Here is a 17,454-nt window from a genome sequence, read left to right as displayed (position 1 = left end):
CCACACATCGCATCGCATATCCGAATGGGTACAAAGATACATATACATATATGGATTTTTATTTTTATATATTTTCGTTATGTATAGCTCACCTCGCTCCCAGTGAATTTTATCGATGGGGTAACCAGCCACGGGACATTTAACAATCAAATCAGAGCCAGAAATGCCTGTTATTTTTGGCATTTCGCGTATGTAAGGCAATCCATAGATGTTCACTTTGGCGCTGTGCGAGACTCTGGAAATAAAATAAAATAATGGAAAGACCTTTAGTTTGGGTCCACGAGATGGGGCAGTCTTACTCCCGATAGATTTCCATAATTTATTCGGGATTTTTTCCATATCTCGCTACTCGAAAATATATCTATAGCTTTAGCTCAGGCTTGATAACTTTCTTTTAGAATTTAACAAATATACTACATAATTTTATTTTTTTATATAAGTTTATATAAGTATTCCACACATATACTTATGATTTTCGTGCTTGATTCTGAACAGTTTTCCATCTCTAGGCTGGTGTTGCCTTGGCTGCCTCAGCAAATTGTTTGGATTTTATGCCGCTCCCCTGCCTGCAAACAATGCTCGGCCATTGTGTCGGATTTCTTTTTTCCCCCCAAGCCTTGAATGCTGTTTTTCTATGCTACGACTAAATTTATGATTTAGCATGGAAATGCTTTTTATGCCCCTATCGAGCCTATGCAACATACATGGCATAACAAGCCCATGCCCACGCCCATTCCCATTCCCATCCCATTCGGCTGATCCAGTCCTGCATATAGGAAAGTGCTCGCCGAGCATGGGTTTTTATTTATGGAACTGCGGCTACTCACTTGCCAATTGCATTCTGGGCCGTGCATGTGTACTCCCCGCCGTCCTCCTCCTTGACATTTGATATATTCACGTGGCTGATGACATCGTCGTGGATGGTAACATATTGACCCACTAAAAAGCGCGAGCTGTCTGGTATCTGAAGTGGGGGAAGTGGAAGTTCGTTATCAGAGTGGGCCAATTAGCCGGTGCCTTTTCGAGAGGCTCAGAGGGGAAATCAGGGTAGTGTCGAGGTGGAGTGAAAAATGCATGTAAATCGAATTGATTGAAAGTGCACAAGACTTGCAAAGTGGAAAGTCGGAGTGGGTCTCCCACTCGCTCTCAAGGGAAAATGAAAATTTATGCAAATAAACGAAACAAATCCCTGAAAATATAGCCAGAGCAAAAAAGGCAACGGAACTCAAATTCTTGAAACGAAAAAATTCAAGTGGAGCTGAGGAAGGAAAAGCAAAAGATGGGCACTTAGCTTACAAGGGTAGCAAGTGGATGGGTTATTTCTCGTAAAGGCACCTGAGCAAAGGAAAATTCGGGGCTTAAAGCATATGCATGTACTCAAAATATTGGTCTGATAACAGAATCAGTGACAAATATCCCAGCGTAATAATAGTTTCAAATGGCAGCTTAACTATCGGCAACTGCTTGGCGGAAACGGAAGTACTGCCTGCATTTCCGTCTTAAGCTCAAGCAGAGTTTGCCCGTTTGGCGGTTGAACTCACCGGAAATCCGTCCAGGGACCATGTAAATTGAGGCAGTGGATTTCCGGTGGCTACGCACTTCAATGATACCGTGGGTCCTGGCTGCAGCGTTTGCTCCGAGAACCAATAAAGCAGTTCCGGCGATGCATCTGAAATGAACATTAAACGGAAAATGCGAGGGGATGGGGAGGTTAGTTGAAAACTTTGCTCAAATGAGGAGCCTGCCTCTGTGGCAAGGATGGAAGGATGGAAGGATGGTCGGTTGGAAGGATGTGTGCCTGTCTGTGGGACTTTCATTAGTGCCTGTTCAAATGGCTGTGCTGCACATGTGTGTGTGTGTGTGTGTTTCACTGTTTGAGCTTGTGTCTTTTCTCCTCCTTCAACTTTTTCGATTGCAGAAAGATGATTGCATCGATGGCTTGCTTCTTAATTATGCACATAACTGAGTTACGTGCGAACGGGTGTGGAAATCTTCATTAAAACGGCATTCAAAGGAAATCACAAAAAAAAATTGCGAAAGGAATGCGACAAGAATTTGCTAAATATATTAGTTTTTTCGTTTTATTTTCCATATGTTAGCCTTATCAAATGACTGTACCATCATTTAGATCTATGTTACAATTCCTTTAATGGTGTTCCGCTGAGGACATTCAGCATCCTTCGAAGGATTTCAGCAACCATTGCCAGATTTGCACTTTTCGTTTTCGAAGCATTTGCTCAGCCTTCATTGCGTATTGCTTATGTTGAGCCAAGGCAAACGGAAAATGCATTTGACAAGCGAGCAAATGCTATCCAGCTGATGGAAATTGTATCAATTTCCTCTGGCGCAGTGGCTGGATTTTTTGGCTCTGGCATTCCCCCTGTTATAAGCTGCCATATTTATTTGCTCCCTCACACACACATGCGGCACTCACACACGCTCACACTCACTCACACACTTGCAGAGCACACACATACGATTGCAGCGTTGACACAATTGCTGCCATATCCGGCCGCTTAATGGCGCTTTTCTCGGTGGTTGCGGGTGGTTTTGGGGGGTGCGAGGCTTTCAACACCCCAAAGGAAAAAAGAAAGCGGTGGGAATTCCACTTCCTGTCCCGCTTTTCTCCCCCTTTTCGCCTCTATTGTGCCAAGCATACCAATAATATATCGAAATCAATTTCCGCTTGCGCCTAAAAGCAAATCACAAAATGTTGCCAAAGCGACAAAGCGCGAATGTGTCTGCTTTGATGTTCATGCGGCATCGGATAACGAGATAACACAGATGGAAGAGCAATAAAAAAGATTATCCCTCGAATAGGAAGTGAAATATCTGGGTTATTGTGTGGCTTGTAACCAGGAAATACGTTAATTTCTTGATTGAGAAAGAAAGTATTTATAGAATCTAATTTAATAATATTATTTTTGTCATTTTCAGAACTGTAGATAATACTTTTAAATTCTACTTGATGTCCTAAGCCCACTTAACTGCTTAACTGCCTTTCCCCATCGTAATGCTGATGATCCCAGATTAGTTTTAATCATATTGAAGCTACGCATAAACCGCTCAAAGCGGCCGTATTCATTATGCTGTACGAGGCCCCAAGGCAGCTAAGCGGTACAATGTGCTCCCCCATTCATGTGTAATTTCCTGCCCCGCCCAAAAAACAATGCCCCTCTGTTTAGTGGCTGCGGCTAGATTTTTAGTGCTCGTAATAAAATTAAGTCGTCGTCGCTGCGTTTTATGGGCAGCTCTTCGTCGTTGTTGTTGTTGCACCACTGTGATTTGTCGACGTGTTTGTTGTTGCTCGTGTTGTTGGTGAAAAATGTTAGCAATTTGCTAAATTAGAAAATAATGAAATGCAATTATGGCAAACAATTATTTGTGTGGTCTGCGGTCATCATTCGCCGGCTTCGAGAAGGAAATTACACTTTTGATTGAGATGGAATGTTTGGGTGTGTGTGCGTGGGCGGTCATAAGTGGTTATTAATGACCATAACGATGGATGGCCAATTTATTAGCCCCATCGGGCGGGCTATATCATAACTTACCGCCCAACTGCAGTTCAGCGGTGGATTGGATCTGCTCCCATTCGTTGGAGACGAAGCACTGGTACATGCCAGGATCCTCCTTTTGCACTTTTTTAATTATCAGTCGCGGTGGATCGGTGAGTATCTAATTAAAGGATAAGCAATATATATTTATTAACATTACGATTAAAACGTATTTATAATTGGAGATAATACAGGTTGTCCATCATTAAAAATATTATCTTAATTCACTGGCAACGTTATAGGAATGAAATTAAGATTTTAAACCACGACGTATCATAAAAATTTGAGATTTTAAAAGCCGATTAAATTATGAATGATATGGGGGTGTCTGCTCACCTCAACCCGATTGTCCCTGAGTATGGGTTTGCCGTCGTGCAGCCAGTTGACATCGTGGACCGGATGGCCAGAGACAATGCATTGGAATTGCGCATCCTTATCGACATCCACCGTCTGCACCTGTGGCTGCAGGTGCGCCGTCAAAGGAGCTGTGTTTGCGAAAGGGTTGCCAGCGATTTGAGTGCCCATCTACTCTTGGTTTTTTTGTTTTTTTTTTTTAGCTGCCATCATCACGGCAGACACACATACAGTGGAGCCCAGAAGCAGATACACTCACCTGTCACCGTTAGCGACACTTGGATGGTCTCCTCGCCAGCCGTATTGTTCACCCAGCACAAATATTTTCCACTATCCTCGAGACGTGCCTGCAATGGACGAAATCAATTGGCAATCAGCAGGGTTTTCCATCACTTCTGGCCCACCCTTCCGCCAGTCTGGCTCCGCCCATAATGGGTATAAAGAAAAGATTGCATCCTTCTATCTCAATGGAATTGGTGTTTAAGGATGAGGGTAAGATTTGGGTTTAATATTGGTATGAAAATGAAAAACGGGATAGTGTTATAATTTCATAAATAATAGGTTACATAATAATAGAGTCCTCTGCTTGTAAAAATAATGTCAAAAATTTAGGAGCTATGAACCAAAATAACATCTTAAAGTAAAGAAATCCTTTTAATTAAACTGGTATTTCTCCCAGTGTAACGTACGCACCTTGGTGATTTTGAGGAGCCCTGCGGATACGATGGTGATGCGTTCGCTGAGTTGCAGAGGCAGCAGTTGCTCGTTTTCCTCCTTGAACCACCTGGAAAAAAAGATGAGAAAAAAGATGACAGGGAGATGAAATGCCGACCAAACAATGGACCAAGAACAAAGGCAAACATGGCGGAAATCGGGGAATCGGGAAATTCATTTCCGCTTTATTTGCCCAAGATTTTGACAGTTGAATGCGAGTGGCGTGGACGCATTCGCGGGCTTTAAACAAATTGAAATAACGATTGAATTATCAATAATTTCGATTCGCCCACGTTTTTTCATTCATTTTTTTTCGCGTTGCATGTAGCCTTTGATTGTTGGCTTGTTGTGCAGGTCGAGGTCCACATGCCAGATGAAATGTATTTCAATAGTTCGTAAAAATGATTGCACTTAAGTGGGCATAACGAGAGGAAGTGGGTGGCGTGGGCTTTATTCATACATATGAATATGCATTGCCTTATTTAACGGGTATTTATATTCGAATGGCCTATGAGTCGGGCATGTCGAGTTCCTTATGTGCTTTGCCACAATGATGTGTGGAAAACATGGAAGTATCTTAATATTTAATCTTAATATCACATGAGTAGAGTATTGCGTACAATATTTGTTTATTTGTAATAAATATCTACGATATTTTATCTCATATTTACAATGAATGAAATGAAAGTCCACATTAAATTCGCATCCTTTAGTTAATATATCTGGTTGCTATTAATTTCATGAAGAGTATTTTCAGTATCTGTGATTGTGATTTGCATGCAATTTGCAGCCAGAAGAACGAGATCAAATGCTGAAGGTTGAAGGTTGAAAATATCTGAATTGCGTAAATCAACAGATTTTTTTCACTTTTATCTGGTGCGCGTGTCATAATCTGTTTGATGGCTGCCCGCCACCCTCGCATTCTCGTTCGAATTTTCCAAGGCGCACGCAGACATATGCAATCGCATTTTTCCCCCATAAAAGTTATTGATTTTAATTTGGTTTTAATTGCACTTGAGTGCATTTCTCGTCTTACGACGAGCATTTTGCAAAGGTATGCCCATTTGCCCCTGGCATGGCATTCCTTAATTAAAATCATGGAAAATGCCAAGCATGCAATGCGAACGATTTTCACTCAGAGCTATTTCCATATGCAATGCTGTTAAATTGGAAATATGGTCAGTGATTATCAACAACTGCATCAATATGGCACCGGGAGCCGAACTGAACTGTACTGAACTGAATGCCATCGAAGGCAGGAGGAGTATCCATCCATACTGAGATGTATGTGTGGGTGTGGACACAACAGCACAAAGGAATTGCCAGCGAAACAAAAGCGTCACTCGCCCGAAACTATGCAATGAAAAAGGATTTTCCAAATAGGAGTAAGAGCAGCGAGACAAAAACACCGAAAAAGACCGCACACACAGAACTCCCAGGCACTGAGCAGCAGCAGCATGGCCAACTATTTTCACATTTATGAGGCAGGACCTCCAGGTCGCCTCGGCAAAACAATGCAGCGACGGCAAACAAAACTCATCCGTAACAAACACCCCACCCACCCGCGATTCTTTGCGGATCCTTGCCCGCCTTTTGGGTTTTTCCTCTTTCGGCACGGCGGGAGACATCAAATGAAAGGAGGCACTCGCGATGTGCCACATCCGGGGCGCATTTTTTATGCATGCAGCTCGAAGGACGAAGGGGCGAAGGAGGACTTGAGCGGGTTGTAGCCATGAACCGAGTGCTGCCAGCTACAATGGCATATTACATGGCATCCTGCTCGGACAAGGATGCTCCGTTCTGGATCTCAGCTCCCGCATGTTTTAGTGCCCGAAAATCGCCATGATGAGCCAAGTGCCAAAGTGGCCGGTCTGTATACGGATCGATGGCAGATACCATCTCCTCATCCGCATCTGGAAAGTGCTAAAAACTTGAACGACATTTCAGAAAGCAATTTGCCATTTTCGGCCATAAACGCTGCTCGACTTTTGATTGATTTGTGTCCTCGGAACAGGCAATCCCCCGGCTCCTGTCAAGACAAACGCCTCCGCGAGTGGCCCAATAAAAAACTTTGATGTACGTAGGCGCGTTCCAAAGATGGCAGCTGTTAACCGTACTCCAAAACGGCCGTGAGCATAAATTCCCGGACACCCAAGAAAAATTGCCAAGAAGTTGGCAGTATGCGATAAATTTGACCAAGCCCTCAAGGTCCATCGACTTTTGGACTTCTGAAATTAATATTTATACATATTTATGCGTTCATTGTAAGTACCATTAAAACCCATTGATTAACTTCTAATGTTCTTAATCATAGGCTTATCCCCTATTATCCTCCAGTACGATGGATATGGTTTCCATGAGAATCGGATAGAGAGGCTCTGCCGGAATCGGCCTAGCCCCGAATTCCACCCACAGAGGGCGTCCCTGAGGGCCAATCCTCCCCAGCCGCCGTGCGTCCCACATTTTCACAATTTGGCTGACATTTTTATTATGATTTTTCCTGACATCGTGAGCCTCACAGTTTTTTCGCTTTTCGGTTCGTTTCGCCGCGTTTTTTTTTTGTTTTGTTTGGTATTTGCCAAGAGCGTTAAATATTTCACATTGCTATAAAGTGCGCGCCAACTGCGGCAGCGGTTTTGGTTACCGCTAAAAACCCACTGCGAGTCGCAGCTGTGTGTCCCGATGTCGCGATGTCCTGGTGTCCCGATGTCCCGATGTCCCGATGTCCCGATGTCCCGTGTCCTGTGACACGGCCACGTGTTCCAAGAGCTCCTGCCGTTCTTGTTGATTTTTTGCGCGCGTTTTTTGCAATGTGGTTGTTGTGTTTTACTCACCGATATGTTGGCACCGGATGTCCTTGAGCTATGCACGGCAACGTTGTTTGGCCATTAAGGACAACATGCCGCATCGAATGCTTCTCCACGTTGATGCGCGGCTGTACCATGCCCTTGGGCTCTGTTACAATAATGCGGCCGGGATATGTGGAAATTTGTACTTCACCTGGGGACGAGAGAAGCAAAATGGGTGGAGAAATATTCTGAAAAATATGCGAAAAAAATGGCTCAAGTGATGGCAGCTGACAGTGACCCCCATGGCATTTACTTAGATTTAAAGCGCCCCAAATTTATGGCATGTCCTGTGGTTCCCACTGTACTGCATACGTATATCTATATATATATATTTTAATTAATTGAAAGTAAATGAAAGCAATCAACTTGATTGCTGGGGCCACCTGGCTGCCCTTTTCCCCTTTTTTCCTTCCCCACCCTTTTTTTATGTTATTTCTGTTCTGTTCTGTGTTTTTTATGGCTGAAAAAACCTTTATTACAGGACACGCACAGGTCCTAAATCAAGGCTGCAGCTCAAATCAGGGCAAAATACATGGGAATCTATAACGAACTTTAGAGATATCGGTCTGTTGTGCGCTTGTGTATTATGCAGCCTGGCCTAACTCAATTCTGCATCTTCATTATGGTGGCCATTGTTTGGATACGGCACCGGTGTACAGCTCCATTGTTCGCCCGTCGAGTTATTGTGCTAAATAAATGGATTTTTGGCTTAAATTGTAATTACGTGAGTCGGTCCCGAAACCCGTTGCCTACTTTTGTGGACCAGGTGGATACAAGGATCTAATGCAGCGTGTGCGATGGGCGCTTGATAAATGAATTACTCATGACCGCTACACAACCTCCATCCTCGTGTTACCATTTTAATGAGTACCACTAGGGCGGATTTTAGAGGTTGGCTCAAATGAGGGTGGGGGAATCCCCCAAATTGCCATTGTATCAGACACACACACACACTTACGCATTCCCGGAGCCAACTAATATGCAGCTCATAATTTTCGCTTTTGGCCAAAACTGGAGCGCAACTTGCGGTTTTTGCGGCTCGATTCAATTTGATTAATTAAGCAAATGGCTGGCATACCGGCAACCACAAATTGCTTTGCGTTTGCAAAATCCCATAAAATGTAAGAGTAATAAAACATATAAATTCAGTTTTCAAGATGCAAACACCGAGTGAACTGTATTGTAAATAAACCTGGCAAACAAAGCACACAGTCGTACAATCACTCACATACTCGCATAAAAGGATAAGGATTTCGAATCGTAAAGAATAAAGGGGTGAAAAAGCGGCTGAAAGGAGTGAACTTTTATCGTATTGATTGATGATGTGAAATATGCGCACAAAGGCTAATAGAAGTTCAACTTAAGCGCATTTTCACACACAATAAACTTCAAATAAGGGAGAGAATTTATCTCGCCAGGATCTCACGTATTGACTGTCGGACTGTCGGCACACAACCAGAATCAGATGTACTACATATGTATACCATATATGTATGTATTTGTGTGTGTGTGGATATATACGCATCCTGGAGATTCCATTTCGGAGCAAAACTCCCAGGAGATCAATGCCCTTTGCCTGGCGATTGAATGTCACGCATCATAAATTATGCACAAAACGACAAATTGACTTTGGCCAAGAAGGACAAACTACTCCTTGTTTGCTGGGGGGCTTAAGATGAAAAGACAGACCCGTATTTACATTCTGAATTACATTTTGTGAGCATATTTTCCCAACAATAAAGAGTTTGCCCTCTAAAGGAGCCCAAAGGAAATGTGGGTTAACACTTTTTACCTTCAGTTGATTCCAAAACTACACTTTCTATCAAACGATCTGATATATCAAAGCAAAAATATGGAGTTTCGTTCTTTTTTTTAAATAAGCCGTTCCTTAGATCTTTTCAATTTAACATGACCCATATGCTGCAACAAAAATGAAAGAACTCATAAGGTGTTTGTAAACTCAGCAACAAAATAAAAAATTGAATGTTTATGTTGGTCAGTAAGCTCGGTAAGTTTAAACAACCCACGAACGTAAGAGGCTTTGGTTTCAGGAATGAAAAATTCTGAAATTTCACAAGAAAAAAACTGCTTAATTGTCGTGGCACACACACACACACACATCGCCCTCATTGGTTATTTATACAACTTAATTATAGCTGCCCCGCCAACTGAGCCAACAATCCGAACGAATCCGCACGGATCCGGAGTCACGGCGCACGGAGTCCAGTGTCCAAAGTCCCCGGATTCGGGAGCAACTCATGCATCGCCCAGATGGACGATTAAGCTGGAAATGCGATTATCACGTACCTGTCAGTCTATTTACAGTGCGGCATGTGTAGCTTTTGTACGCATCATTGGGTCCCGCATTATTTATGTACAATTCGCCGTTCGATAGCACCGTGTATTTGCCACCGATGTCCGTGTTCGGATACAGATGCATGCCGGTGTCCTGCACCCAGGCGGTGACCAATACGAATTCCGACATGTAGCTGGGCACCTGTGATAATAAACACACACATTCGGATTGCGGGTGTGAGATAAGCAAATTTGATGAGCAAGCCATGTTTTTGGTTCGTATAACGAGATTTGTGGGTTAAGTGAATTTTTTGGCCAAGCGAAAGTGGCCCACGGGGAGATGGCTTGAGTTCCTCGTGGTGACAACGGATGATGGATGTGGATGCACTTACCTGGCATTTCAGCACCGCCGTGTTGCCCGTCATCACGTATTCATCGTGCACCTGGACCGCGTACTTCTGGTTGACGACTGTAACGAATTAAAAAGCATACTTTATGCAAATGGCTTTGGCTTTTTAGGGTAATGCTGCCGAGTGACTGAAATATTACGTATACGCGACGTGGTACGTGGCGTGGTATACTGCGGCACGTTGAGTTCAAGGAACAAACCGAAACAATTATGTTTACCTCCCACTCGCCGACGTTGGCATTTTGTTTTTATTAGCCAAAGGACCTTGCATTTTGGCTCCTGTATTGTGTGTGTTTGTGCGAGTTTTAATTTTTAATGCGGCAGGACCGCATAAAAAAAGGGATCCGCTTGGCTGCGACAGCCGAAATATGTGCCACATTAAGTTCAGTCATTCCCCCAGTTTGCCGTCACAGAATGAAAACGGAAAAGCGGAAAAACAAAGCCCGTCTGCCCTAACATGTCCAACACATTGTGACACTTTACAAAAGTGTTGCCGTTTGTCAGCCAGACGAAGGTGGTTCAGTTCGGTGGGCGCCGAAGGGGGTGGCACGTTGGTGGGGGAAGGTGGGCGTATGACAAGGCCGTTAAAAAATTGGATTTGGCAATTTGAGTTAAAGATTTTTTCGCTGTGCGAGCTGCGCGCTAAATTAAGAATGACAAGGATCCTGGCAATGACAGAAGTTCACAGTGGTTAAAGGGTTGAGAGAAATGGCATTCAAAATATGATGAAGGTACAAGTATAGGATTAAAAATAATAAAAGATATTTAGCACAGATATAAGGATTATTTAACAAATTAAAACATTTTTAAATTTTAAATTTAAGGTTCTTTTACGGAATTATTTCAGTCTTAACATCTTTACATATCTCACAAAAAATATTTAAGTACAAAAAATATAGCTGTTTTACAAATGACCACATTTACCATTCCCATTTCCGCTATTTATAGACTGAGAATAAAATTAGAAAATACCTGCAGACTTTCGCTAACCTTCGACCACTGTGCCGGTGACCAAACGCCTTGCACTTTTTGGCTAAAAGCTTAGCCCTTAGTCTAGTTGCCACTGGCAGTTGGCAAATTAATTAAGACGGACAAAGGCAATTGCCAGCTGGCTTGCGTAAAGTGCGTTCCAGTGTTGGCCCGCATCGGGGAATCCCCTTCGAGGGCTAATCTTAAATAGATTAGGTCCGCTCGCCAGCGGCATTTACCAAAAACAGGGCCGAAAACTTGGCCCACTGAAACCGCTCGCAAATGTTGATCACGCTCGAGTTTTTCTGGTTCGCCGTTTGTTTGCCAACTTTAATATGCTAAAATCGGATAAAAGTTTAATTTGAAAAGTTGTTGTTATTGTTTGCTTTCTGCCCTGCTGTTGTTGTTGTTGTTGTTCGTGGTCTAGGAGTGACTGAAAAAACTTTGTGACAACATTTTATTATAATTCCTCTGGCCGCTCTGTGTAGTTTAGTACAATTTTGTTTTTGTATCTTCATTATTTGCATTGCCAGACTCCCGAACAAGCGACCAATTTTTTGTGCACTTCCTTCCATTTTTGTTGGATTTTCTTTTCTTTTTTCATTTTTATTTTTTTGGTGGGTGCATAGCTTTCTATTTTCAGCAAGGCAGAAGTTTTTCCAACTTTCATGTTGCATTTTGCATGGAAATGGCGCAACTGAAGGACAGGGGCGCACAACAATATTGTCGGAGGGGCGTTTTAGTGGGGTTATCCAAAATAAAAAAGGGGAGCAGACAGGACCAGGACAGGAACAGGACAGCTGGGCAGGAAAGTAAATATGAAAGCTAAGTTTATAGTCGCCGCACAAAGTAAGTCCACAAAAAGAGAGAGAGAGAGCGGGCGACATTCGCTGCACTCGGATTTTGTGCGGAAATTCATTTCCGCTTTGTTTTGTGTGTGGCAAAGTTTTTCTGCCGAGGGGGGAGGGGAAACTCCCTGCAGTTTTGGGTGGGTGGGAAATTTATGTTTATGATGTGCGTGCCGGAAAGATGCTTTTGGTATGCCAGTCTTCGCTGATTTGCAGTTATTGTCCGCATTTCTCTCAACTAACTATTCAATTTTGATTTGATTCCAATCGCTTTATCCATGTGGCAGTGAAAAACATAATAATAAATAGTTTATACATATCCACATTTCAAGAGCATAACAACCAACTAATTAATATGAAAGCTATGGAATTCCTAAAATCATTTGAAACGAATCCACGTTTAAATTTGATACGCTAGTTAAAAAAAATAACTTTTTGCACATTCTCTCAATTTTCAAATCATTAGCACACGTTTATGATGTAAAATAATAATTTTACATATCACTGCCAATTAGATGATGAGCTTCGACAGCACTTCAACATGAATTTCCCGAAATAGAAATGCAATGTTAATAAATGTATGTGACAGGAAAAGCAAAGGGAAAAACTTGAATAATCAGTTCCTTTTTTCCCATTCGAAAATGAAAAGTTTCCACATGCAAAACTCTGTAAGCTACGTATAATGTTGCCGTTCGTGGGGGGAATTGGCGGAGAACTTAGGTGGAGGAGCATCCTCAACAATGTGCATTCAACTAATTAGAAACAAATTACGCAGGTTTCATACACAAGCAGCCAGCGGCAGTCGACTGGCAAACTTTCCTAGCTCAATCACAAACTTTGCTCAGAATCTTGCAAGGATGTGCCAAGGACTTCTCTATATGCGCTTTGTATGGCTGATGTGGGCACCTAGTACCTAGTATACCTATGCATGGTCGTCTATCTAAAGGGCAGAGCCAACCTCAACCCGCCCCCTCCAACCGTGTGCTTTGTTTGATGAAATGCAAAAGTGCAGGAAAAGTCAGCGCTGAAAAGTCGTGGCTGCGGCAACTTTGTGGCTCCCAGCATCATTCATCACTGTCAGCAGAAGTTGTGCCCTGCTTTGGATGGGATGTGGGATGTTGTGGGTTGTGGATGTCCTGCGGCCTGACAAAACCAAATGCCAGCAATTGCGTTTAAGTTTGACTTGAATATATATGGAGGGAATTTGTCAAGGGTTTTTTCTCCGCTGCAAAGTTGCGCTAATTACGCGCACTTAGCAAAGTCCCTCCAAGTTCTGGTTTCTGGCTTCCCCAAGTTATTCTTCGAGTTCCTCCAGCTCCGAGCTCCAAAGACCCCGCATCAAACTAAGCGCTGCCAATTAAAGACGACGACGACGACTTCAGGCCAAAATGCTCACATTAGCAACTGAATTACTGGCCAGCAGAGATCGCAGATTTCTGCGAGAACTTTTGCAAATTAGGCAAAACGTTTTGCGCCAAATCTACGCGCTGTCAAATTGTTCAAGCGGAAAGCTCTCGCCACGAATTTCGGCACCGGAGGGGGGGAAACAATTTCTGGCGCACATAAAAACCAAACGGAAACAAAGAGACGAGAAAGTACAGAGGAGAAGGGCCCCAGGCACAGGAGCCTGGCCAAAAAATGCCCAGGGAGACCGCAAATAAAATAAGCCGGAGGACATGGCGTATACGTAACGTTGAGTTAGCTGTTGAATAATGGCCACCGGACGTTGGAACTTTGCATGGACAAAAGGCTACGCATGGTCTAGTATCTGGTGCATATATATAAGGTACATATATATGTACCTATGCGTGGGCGTTCCGACTCCATCTGAGATCCTTGCGGTTGCGACTTTGTGCCATTTGTTTCGCTTTGAACTGACTTCCCGTGGTCTTCTCCATTTTTTCCCCTGCCGTTAATTAAACGCCAGCCCAAAACTCAAGTGGACCCTTTGCGGATTAGCCTTTGCTCTGCGGGCAAGTCCCGAAACCCATTTATATGGCATATCTGTTATGGTCATTGCTAATTGTTATTGCCCAGCCCCGTGCCGTGCTTCATCCGTCCTTTTGGGCCAAGTGGTTGTTACCAATGAGCCGCAAAATCTATGCGACATGTGATGGCAATCAAAATGATTGCCTCGCAAGACGGCGATGTCCAAGTTTCAGTTCATTAATGCAGTTTAGCGAAAGAATGAGAAAGTTTTTCGGAGCAGTTAGGCGCCTTTTTTGGTCTGGGTATAAAATTAATATTGAATATTCTGGCCAAGCGGTTGCTAGATTGATGGTACGACTGCTTTGGGCGACTAGCCAATACTCTTTAAGAAGAGGGCTTAAGCTGAGTGGCTTAATATTAAATAGTTTATGTACTCTTTAAAGTTTTTAAAGGAAGTTAGTATTTGGATGCTTAGTTTATTATTTGTTGGAAAGTTATTAACTTTACTTTTGAAACATCTTTTTTTCAACTTCATGAACAACTCCAAGTATCCTGCAGCCATTAGGGTATTTTTCGCCGCAGTCAATTCTCACACACTGAGGCGCCAAATTAGCGCGGAGCATACCATTTTTTTCCGCTTGGCTTGGATGGCATTTGGTAGGAACTGGTGGCTTCGAGGGGATAATGGATGGGGATCCGGATGAGGACGCGGAGGAAGGGCATAGGGATGGCGCCTGGCCGACAGCATTTGCCGGCAGCAATAGTAATTAAAACTTGCGTTGCCTGCTTTTAGGCTTTTGCTGGATGAAATGCGATGGGGGGGATGTCAGCCGGAATCGGGATTGGGATTGGGAATACAGGGGCGGCGAAGTTGGGCGTCCATGGGAAAAACTCCAACGAAAAACTTTCCAATTAGGCCAAAGTTTTCGACAACCACAACAACAACGACAGCGCCGAAAGCCAAACTCACTTCGTCAGCACAAATCAACTCGGTGGCTATAAATTCCCAGTGTTTTTTTCTGTTTTCTCTTTTTTTGCGCCTCTCACTCGCCCGCCGGTCGTGTTTTACGTAAATTAATTAAAATTTATTTCAACTTACCGCCGCGCACGTGAACCTCTCGGCTGAGCACGGTGCCCACCAAATTGCGCAGTTTGCATCTGCCGGTTTAAAGGACAAAGGATTAACAATCAATCCGGGATGGGCGGAGTTGGATCCGATCCGACTCGATCCCAGCAATCTCACCTGTAGACGGTGGCATGCGCCTCGTGGCGGTACTTCTCGGCCGTAAAGGGATAGAACATCATGCTGCCGTTGGAGAGCTGGAACACCATGTCCTGCTGCGGCGGGATGGGGGTCCACTCCACCTGGACAAAGAAAACACACCAAAAATTTAATTCGGAAAATTTTAAGCAGGAGGATATGATCATAACTAATATGCAGGTACAGTACAAAAAATATATGTGTGTGTAATTGTATATAATGTATGTATAATTTCGCTGAGTGTTCTTTCGGCAGCGTTTAGCATTTGTTTGTTGGCCAGTCAATTAACTTGGAAATGAGCAGAGGCAGCGCCAAATGCCGCACAGCCATGCATAATTAAACAGCAATATTAAATGGAGGCGAGGAATGAAATAAGAAGGAATGGAGCCAAGTTGGAAATGGAAAAGGACAAGGAAGAGGAGAAGGTAGAAGGAGGAGTTCTCACCTCCGGCGGGGGACTTCCATGCCCGGAGCATTCTATGAGTCCGCCCGAATTGTTGGAGAACTCGACGCGATGCGGTGGCTCGTGGAGAAAAATCGGTCCCTGTAGATCCAGTCCATTTACAAACTGGCTGGTCTCGGCTGCAAGAGAAGAAAGTAAGGAAATTCGGTGAAATTTAAAATTTTAATTAAATGGTGGCATTCTGTGTGTTCGGCCCAAAGTTAATTTCAATTTTTGTTAGACCAGCCAACTTTGCAACGCCCAGCTCCCAAAAAATTAAGTAGCAAGCATGCCAGTGGCTTTCGGCTTTGGCTTTGGCTTTTTCCCGGACAATTCCGCCTGAGTGGGCTGGATGACTTGGCCTAAATTTTAATGAGGCGTCGTGAGTGCCGTTGGCCCACAACAAAGGATGCTGCGGAGACAATTGCTTTTTACCTGCCGGCCATTGTTGCGGTCGCCGGCCACAAAAGCCGGGCTCTAATTGCTTCACCAGGCGGCGCTGAGCATTGCATAATTTTCGGCCGTGCTTTAAAATGTGGCTGTGATGCGGCTTTTATGTCTTATTTATTATTCATTATTCATTCGGGGTCTGCGGGACAGGAGCTGTGCGGCCGGACACGTTAAGGCGTTGTCTCCTGTCCAGAAAATAACCAGAAATTCATGTGCACCGACTGAGCTGGCTATGACACATGAATAATTTAGGGAGAAGGACCTTCTCCGTGTCCTGTACACTAGGACATCGTCTTGGGAGTGGGAAATTTTGTGTGGAAAATTCTTCAGTTCAAATTACTTTTACTGTAAATATTTCTCTAAAGTGTAATCGTTTCGTTCTTCATGAGGGAAAGCTAATGCTGGAGTCTCAGGGGAATAAAGTGTCCAAAAGCAGAAGTCACACGCTTTACTCTTGTGCTATTACCAAACATTACCACCTTTTTCATTATTAATAAATTTCAGGATTAACTAACTAAAATTTAATAATTTTAACATTCTGAAACATACAACTAATTCAACAATTTTACTATGATAATGGTTGGCCACTTTTTTACGAGTGCTGTGGTATTGTTGCAAATGCTGGTTTTCCCGGAGATCTTTCTATCACATTCTGTCACTTCAAAAATCCCTTTTTGGCAGTTGGCCCCGAGTGGAGTCCCAGTCGCATGGCCAGGCCACAGGACTTGGCAAGGAGCACTGTTCCTTGTGGCACTTTCAACAGCAGCAGCCGCAAAGTATGCAACACTAAATTTGTAAGCAATTTTCAGCCCCAGCAACGCCGCACTAGAGCAATAATATGAAAAATTGTTTTGTCAAAAAGGCATTAGGCGGCAGATAACGACGTCCGAGCTCCTTGGGCCCGGTTGCATGCCCCAAAGTGTTGCAAAGTTTGTGCCACTTTCGTTGCGGTAGCCCACCGCTACCCACCAACCCTGCGCCTGCCTTTGCAGGATCCCCCCTCTGGTGTCCCAGTCGTCCTGGTTTTCCTTCTCCTGGCAACACGCTGTCAACTGCAATGCCCAAAGGAAATGCGCCGCAAAAGGAGGCGGGAGAAATGGGGGAAAAAATAGAAAAGCTGACTGGAAAAAGAAAAGCAAAATGTTTGCGGAAAGTAAAAAGTGTTTGCCGCAAGTTGCAGCGGTTGCCACATGACGACGACGGGGGAGCACATTAAATTTGCAGTTTTAGTTTTTAAGTCACTTAAGATAAAGTTTCGCCCCCCAACCATCCAACCACCCAACCACCCCCCACCAAACTTTGCTCCGCCAGACACGGTCTAATGAAAATTTAATTATCCATCCGAAGAGTGGTGCTTTTTTCGAGCATTCTTCTATCCGT

The 17,454-nt window shown here is 43.6% G+C and overlaps 1 protein-coding gene across 6 annotated transcripts in view; it reads right to left on the bottom strand.

Moving 5' to 3' along the window:
- LOC6604845 (Down syndrome cell adhesion molecule-like protein Dscam2) overlaps positions 1 to 17,454 on the bottom strand; it is a 41,373-nt gene that overhangs the window by 11,615 nt on the left and 12,304 nt on the right. For all 6 annotated transcript variants that reach the window (XM_032717559.1, XM_032717560.1, XM_032717563.1 and 3 more), the window contains 13 exons: positions 15,628 to 15,764; positions 15,165 to 15,286; positions 15,021 to 15,079; positions 10,159 to 10,235; positions 9,779 to 9,968; positions 7,457 to 7,622; positions 4,602 to 4,692; positions 4,168 to 4,255; positions 3,891 to 4,039; positions 3,552 to 3,675; positions 1,542 to 1,669; positions 828 to 964; positions 93 to 235 (listed from right to left, as the gene is read on the bottom strand). In XM_032717559.1, coding sequence (XP_032573450.1) covers positions 93 to 235; positions 828 to 964; positions 1,542 to 1,669; positions 3,552 to 3,675; positions 3,891 to 4,039; positions 4,168 to 4,255; positions 4,602 to 4,692; positions 7,457 to 7,622; positions 9,779 to 9,968; positions 10,159 to 10,235; positions 15,021 to 15,079; positions 15,165 to 15,286; positions 15,628 to 15,764 — 1,611 coding nt within the window. The remainder of the gene's footprint in view (positions 1 to 92; positions 236 to 827; positions 965 to 1,541; positions 1,670 to 3,551; positions 3,676 to 3,890; positions 4,040 to 4,167; positions 4,256 to 4,601; positions 4,693 to 7,456; positions 7,623 to 9,778; positions 9,969 to 10,158; positions 10,236 to 15,020; positions 15,080 to 15,164; positions 15,287 to 15,627; positions 15,765 to 17,454) is intronic.

Source organism: Drosophila sechellia, chromosome 3L, assembly GCF_004382195.2.
Source record: "Drosophila sechellia strain sech25 chromosome 3L, ASM438219v1, whole genome shotgun sequence".
Lineage (NCBI taxonomy): Eukaryota > Metazoa > Arthropoda > Insecta > Diptera > Drosophilidae > Drosophila > Drosophila sechellia.
This window is presented reverse-complemented; position numbering and strand designations above follow the sequence as displayed.